Below are 7,665 nucleotides of genomic sequence, written 5' to 3' on the forward strand. Positions count from 1 at the left end.
AGGGAATCTGGAGGGTCACTCCATGGTTGTAACTTCATTGGAGTGCTCCTTCAACCACCTGCATGCTACTACAGAGCAGTGACATGGCACATTGTCCTGTTGAAACATGTCATCTCCATCAGGGTACCCTAGGGCCAGAAAGGGATGCAGATGGTCTGAAAGAATGTCCACATAACGTGCACCTGTGAGCGCTCCCTACAGCTGGACAATGGGGCCTAATTGTGACTATAAGAATGCTGCCCAGACCATAACTGAGCCATCTCCCGCCTGGACACAATCTTCTTGACACACAGGATCCATAGCTTAATGGGGTATACAGCACACTCTCACGCACCCATCAGCTTGATACAACTGGAACTGGGATTCATCGGACCATACCACATGCCACCACTGTTCCGTGCTACATTGCTGATGTTCGCGGGCCCATGCACGTTGTCCAGCCCTGTGTTGAGTTGTCAGCAAAGGGACATGAGTTGGTCGTTGGCTGTTGAAGCCTATGCGGTACAGTTTCTTCCTTGCAGTTCTGGTAGAAATGGGTTCCTGACTCCCAACATTCAACTGGCCGGCGATCTGACTCACAGTAGCCCATTGAGCACCCAGTATGATTCTGCTAAGGGGACGTGATGTCCATTTGTTAAACACCTCTGGTCTTTTATGCTGGTAGTAACATTCTCTCTGTGATATTAAGGATCTACCCTCGACTCTGTTGACCTCAGAAACCCAAATTTGCGTGTAATCTCCACAATGCTATGACCCATGTGCTCTGCGCCGATGAGCATCCCACGTTCAGAGTTGGTTAACTCGCGACATGTTGCCATCTTCATGATACTGGTGTCTGTGACAGTCTGCTCAGCTATGCCGCAGCTAGCTGCATCGCTCAGGGGTCATACAGGGAACATTTTCTAATGGGACACTCCTTCCCGTGACTCGGCCTCTCAGTGAATATTGTACAAGAGTTTTTCTGAGTTTTTGCTAATGACGAGATCAAAAAAATTGTTAAAAATTGATTTCAGATTCTGATGTGAATTTAATCCATGGGTCAACCCTATTCAATTGGTTTTGTATGGAATTTCCATTGGTAACATGGTCTATAATAGCGAATATGTCATCCACATAACACGTTCAAAATGATATTCCTTTGATGTTGTTAAGGATTGTAGCTTTTTTTCAAGTAATCTATCTATGTATATCTCAGTCATTATCCCCAGGGCTGTAGTGCCAATAGTAAGACCTTCTTGTTTATAAAAGAAGCCGTTGAAAGTAAAATAATTGTTAGAAGTTAGAAATTCCAGGATAGCTATAAACTCTTTCTATTTCCTGTTTGCTTAATTTACTATGTTTTAGCAAGTTATCTTTAATCAGTTTGATGGTTGTGGATACTGGTATAATGATGTACAAGTTTTAGAAATCAAAGGAGTATAATTTCTGATGTGGTTGCAAAATTAGATTTTTGGTTAAATTACAAAACTCTACATAATCAGGGGTTTCTAAACAAAATTAAGTCAGTGCCAGATGAAAACAGATGTAATTTTTATATTCAGTATAACCAGTACGTCAATGACACAAAATACAATAGATTTTTCTCTGTGGGTTCTCACATATCAGATTCCAACCATTCTTTTACATCCATAGAACAATTCCTACAGTCCCTTCATTTCGCCAACAAAGGCAACTTATTGAATATTTTGGAGAATATATTCATCAACATACAAAAAAAAAAAAAAAAAAAAAAGTAATCTGATATACAATTTAAATGAAATTTCTGAGAACGTGAATGTGCTAATTAAAGTAATAATTAAGAAATTACTCATAACTATACATCAAAACAGAGCAATACACTCCCTCCCATTCCCTGTCCACTCACTCTTAGTTCCCTCACTCCTTTTCCTGTCTGCTCGCTTTCACAAACATGCGATCTTTGCAAGCACGGAGCAGAACCATAGGGGACCGGTGAAGACGTAAGTAGTCAGGAGTACCTCTGTCATATAGGTATTTAATACACATCCAAATTTAAAGATAACATTAATTTTCATTTCCATTTTAGGCCCATCTTTCTTCTTGTGGCAGAATCTGACATTTGGTACATGCGTTTTTAAACGAAGGTTCCTCGTGTTTATCACCCTGTAACTTCACAAGAATAGCACTGATCTTCGAATCCAACACATCAAGGGTTATGTTCAGCAGCCATAGTATCAACGAAAACATTTTGTGTGCTAATAACGCTCATGCCAACACCTTCTAGCCTAAAACATGGTGCACATCATCACTGGTTTTTACAGTTTTAAAACATTCTTATTTTGACATTTTCTTGAAAATTTGTTGCAGTTTACTTGACGTATTCGACAACCGAATCATATTTTATTCTTTTAATGTGTTAATAATATCCTTGTTCTATTTTAACTTGTCTTTTATATATCAGCTGAAGATGTGCATGAGGTAGATGAAACATCCTGAATTAATGTATTTTATGTTGACTTGAAAAATAAAACAACTAACAGTATAACGGTAGACATTTTGATTAAAAATCTTAAATTTGATACAATTGGCAATACGGGCTTAAAATGAAATGAAAAAAACCCAACAACCTGTTTTCCAGTCATTGACCGGGTCAGGGATGGAATGAATGAAGCAGATATAGGCTATTAGTACGATGGGGTCGCCACTCCCAAAGTGATTTATTAATGACTGATAGATGCTATGAAATGATAATGGAGAGTGTTGCTGGAATGAAAGATGACAGGGAAAACCGGAGTACCCGGAGAAAAACCTGTCCCGCCTCCGCTTTGTCCAGCACAAATCTCACGTGGAGTGGCCGGGATTTGAACCACGGTATCCAGTGGTGAGAGGCCGACGCGCTGCAGTCTGAGCCACGGAGGCTCCTGTTAAAATGAAATGAATTTCCTGTAATTATTGTTTTAGGCAATGGATAATCTGTAGAACGGTGGATTGAGGGAGGGATAATCAAGGTTTTACTGTACCATAATCTTGAGTTACTTGAACTAATGCAATACTCTATTTATACAGTAAACATTTCTGGGAATAATTTTCTTAACTCATAACTTCATCTTGTTTTGCAGTTGCTGAAATTTGCAGAAGCTGTAGAGATTGAACTTAAAGCATCTGTAGTACAAGCTCGAGAAGTACAACCTGGTACTTATGGTGTGTATTTCTAAAGTGGATTTAGATTTAAAGTATGATAATGGTAATGGATAGATAATTTATTTGAACACATTTGATATAACTTCAGTATTGTTGAGGAAAACATTACTTCAGTTCCTTTGCAGACTTAGACAGAATAACAGTTAACTAATGAATCATGTATTTTTTATTTTCTCCTCTTTAATTGTAATTACTTGTACATTTCTTTTTGTTTTCCTTTACTGCCTGTTCTGTATTCAGATTTAATTGAGAAAGAGATAAACAGCAATATTACCTCAGACCTTTTGGTATGGAGTGTATGGGAGGGATCCATCTATCTCATTACAGGCATTCACATTCAAATAAGGTTTGACTGTAATTCTGTTAATGTTTACTTCTGTCTGATAAACTCAGTAAAACATTCTTTTCTCTTCCAGAATTAAGAATTACTGCAGAGACTCGGAAGCTGGACAACGTTCCTTTCAGTGAATGTAAAAGATGATATCGACAAATTCTGAAAAGAGAACAATGATTCCGTATCAGTTGTAAATAGTAAACATTATTGTAGTATTTTATACATAAATGCACAACTAGTTTTTCAAGGCTATTTTTTCTCCTTATTACATGTCCAAAGAACTGCAGGGTTCTCTGTTTAACAAGAATTGAAATTCAATTCAGGATACCATGTTCTTAAATTATGGAGGAGTTAGATCTTTTCTGCATCGAAGATATTCGTAGAATCCTCTGCCAGCATCACATTTGAAATGCATCAATGCACTTTTTGTCCTTGGCCTTCACTGTCCACGATTCACAGCCATAGAAGAAAACTGAATATACTAAGACACAAACCAGACGTTTCTTTGTGTTTACTGATTGCTCGCCAGAACACTCGGAGCTTGTTCTTTTCAACTTTTCCAAGAGTGATGCACATCCACCTTTAAATTAATTCCCTCGGGTGACTAAACTGTTGCGAGGATTGGTAGAGCTTCCAGAAAAATTGCTGGAAGGCAGATTTTTTTTTTTTTTGAAACCCTCTATGATACCTTGCATGATGCTGCTTTTACACCACTTGTTCATCCAAAATAATGCCTTTTCAGATGATTTTGCATCCTTGGAGAGAGGCAAAAGTTGCAGGAGGCTAAGTTGGGTGGATATATGGGATGTAGAAGTACACATGTTAGGGAGGTTCCATTGTCCACTTTGCCTGGATTGTCTCTTGGAAACAATGTAGAATACCCTTCTTTGTTCATTTTTCTCTTAGGAAAGATTCCAAATGAACAACAGTTCTTGCAAATTAAAAGAAATTCCCGTCTTGACGTTTGCTTTGTTGCGTTCTTTCTGGATTTTGTTTTATTGCAATGAAGATGGTGATTTCTGTATTGAAGAAGCTTACTTTGAATGAATATCAAACAAAATAGAAGAAAACATCTGTCCCTGTTGCCCTTTCACTGTTCATAGGTAAAACCTTTCTAATTATGGAGGTGAGAGATTGTAGAATACATTCATATACCATTACTTTAACAGCATGCTTGTGGGTACAATTTATATTGTTGTATATTTGTAAAACATGGCTCTAGAAGTTCCATTTAAAGACAAATTTTGTGGCTAACATTTTCTCCTCCTACAATGCTCTATAATTGAACTAAATAATTATTACTTTATGTGTCATTTTCTAGTCAGATCTGTTTGAAAGAAAGAAAACTGTTTATGGGATTGTGCAATATCAGTAGAGAATAGTTCATTTTCAGTAACAAGATCATCCATCACAGAGTAGGATTTTAATTTCTTTTTGAAGGGCAGATGCCTTCACAGTTGAATAACAGTAGTTCAGTTTTCTGGTGACAAATGTTGATCTATTCAGAGGGTTCTAAAATTAATCTTTATTTGACTTACTTGACATGGGAATGGATGCAGTTGATAGTTAATGGGAAGATCTTTGTTCTTGAAGACTTTTGAATAAACATTTGATATTTTAAATTGGTAATTTATGTTTTTTTAAATTTATGATCTGAACGTTATAGCTGCAGTGTGCTTTGATGTGTGGTATAGTAAAGTCTGAGGAAACAAGCCACTTTGTTTACTAGACTACGGAAGTGGCTACTCTGTACCTAAATTAAAGTTATCACAGGCTACTAATAGCTGAGTTGAAGTATAAGGTTATGTGAACACCAAGTACACAGAAAATACCAAGAATGAAAGATTGGAAATTGAAAGTTGAGGCAAATAAAAAAGCTTTTCAAGAGTTAGTAACGGAAAAGGTACCGAAGAATGAGACACAAAGTGCACAGGAGGAATGGAACCTGTTTAAAACAACCTTAGTGAATTGTACAGCAGAAGTATGTGGCAAAACAAGATAAGGAAGAAAGAAGAAAGAGACCAGTTGGTGGAGTGAAAAAGTAAGGGAAGCTATTAAAGACCGAAATATGGCAAAGAAACATAAAGATGTTGAGAAGCAAAAACAAATGCAAGGTGTCTTAGCACAAGATAACCAAAAAATAGCTGACCTCGAACAAAAATATAGAGATAAGAAATTATTAGTGAAGAGAATTGTGAAGGAAGAGAAGGATAAGAGTTGGGAGATGTTCACACAACAACTAGAGAAGGACTCAAAAGGGAATCAAAAAATGTTTTATGGAATATTGAAGAGTGGGAGATCAGATGAAGAGGATATTAAAGCAATTGAAACAGAGGATGGAATCCTTATTCGGAATATAGAAAACATCAGAGAAGAAATGGGAAACTATTTCGACAAGTTGTTAAATGGCAATGGAGAAGAGAAGACATGGAAAAGAAGAGAGACCAATTACGTGGTCAAAAACAGAAAATGCCCTGAAGCTTATGAAAGGAGGAAAATTACCAGGAGTAGATGGGTTATCTGCAGATATAATCAAATGGCAGGCATACAAGGTCTTCAGTGGCTACTTCGAACACTAGGAGTATTCTGAAGAGAAAATAAGATATCAGATGAAAGGAAAAAAGGATTGACCATACCAGTATTCAAGAAAGGAAACAGAAGAAAGTGTACAAACTACAGAGGAATTGCCCTGCTACCACACTGCCTCAAGATATTGGAAAAAATCATAACAAAGAGATTAAGAACAAGTATAGAACATCAGTTCGAAGAAGAACAACATGGCTTCAGAGGCAACAGAGGAACAATAGACCTAATTCTTGCCGTTAGACAACTAATGGAAAAGTACTGGGAAAAAAGGAAAGATCTGATAGTAGTGTTCCTAGATATAGAAAAAGCCTATGACATTGTTCCAAGGAGCAAAATATGGGAATGTCTGCATAAACTAGGGGCTCCAAGTTCTCTAATTCGTAAGATCCAATTTCTATATGAAAACTGTGAAAGTATTGTACAAATAGGGAATAGTAGATCTGAATGGTTCCAAACAAAGAGAGGTGTACAACAAGGCAGTACACTATCTCCACTCTTTTCCTTGATCTCATGGATGTAATCATTAAAGAAATTAAAACTGCAGAACCTGGAGATTTGAATGCATTAGTGTTTGCAGAGGATGTTGCCATTTGGGGAGAAACAGAGCAAGAAGTCCAAAGGAAATTAGATTGCTGGGTCAACAAATTTAAGGAATATAAGTTAACTGTGAGTAAAAAAAACAGTAGCAATGAAATTGAGTAGAACACCCAGCGAATGTGACCTCAAACTTCATGGAGAGAGAATTGAATGTGTAGAAAGCTTCAGCTATCTTGGAAGTATTGTATCTGTTCCGAGGTATCTGTGGAACAGCAGAGGTGAAAGAAGGTGCGGGGGTGAACAGGTCTCAGAATACGAAATTAAAGTTAAAATAAAATTTAACAAGGTTATATTTTCTTAGCAAAATCAAGCAATAACAAGAATGGCAGGTACAGAGTAGCAAGGTAACAAATGTACAATTACAGTATTCACAGGATTTGGGCTTCGAGCCCCGGACTCACAATTCTTGAGCAATTAGCCCAACTTTACCCCAAAAAAAAACAAGATTCGACAAAGGGGCAGAAGACCCCAATCATGTTCAGAAGCACTTGCTCCCAATTACAAGGTAAAGCCTCCTCGAGGCACCCAAAATAAATTTCAAAAGAGCGATCCGCTCTCAAAGTTTAAGCCTAACAAAGGCCACACCAAACTCAACTTTCAAGCTGTCCTCCAAGGACATAGACACAGGGGTAAAAGATACCCAACCTACTGAGGCCTATTAAGTGAAGAAACAGAAATATTACATGGCCTCGACAATACCAATTTGAGAGGAGGCGAAGCTGCACTCCTAATACATTTTGTTTAAAACCTACTTGGCACTAGGCCGTTAATGCAAGGGCTAATCCCATACTAAGGAGGTGACTTATATGAGAAGACAATTTACATTACGCTAGACAGGAAGAAACGGTTGAGAAAATAAGTTCACCTCGAAGCAAAATGAGTGGGAGCTCGAGAGGGTTAAGCACTCTCTATCCCAATTTGTAGTTAAAACAGAAAGAATTGATACCGAGTGTCTTTACATTTTAAAGGAAAGTTACATGGAAAAGGCT

General features: G+C 37.5%; 1 protein-coding gene across 2 annotated transcripts in view; it reads left to right on the top strand.

Moving 5' to 3' along the window:
- LOC136867174 (complex III assembly factor LYRM7) overlaps positions 1-3,745 on the top strand; it is a 92,331-nt gene extending 88,586 nt beyond the window's left edge. For both annotated transcript variants that reach the window (XM_067144295.2, XM_067144296.2), the window contains exons 4-5: positions 3,078-3,159; positions 3,576-3,745. In XM_067144295.2, coding sequence (XP_067000396.1) covers positions 3,078-3,159; positions 3,576-3,640 — 147 coding nt within the window. In that variant the 3' untranslated portion in view covers positions 3,641-3,745. The remainder of the gene's footprint in view (positions 1-3,077; positions 3,160-3,575) is intronic.
- The last annotated feature ends 3,920 nt before the right edge of the window (positions 3,746-7,665 follow it).

Source organism: Anabrus simplex, chromosome 3 (genome assembly GCF_040414725.1).
Source record: "Anabrus simplex isolate iqAnaSimp1 chromosome 3, ASM4041472v1, whole genome shotgun sequence".
NCBI lineage: Eukaryota > Metazoa > Arthropoda > Insecta > Orthoptera > Tettigoniidae > Anabrus > Anabrus simplex.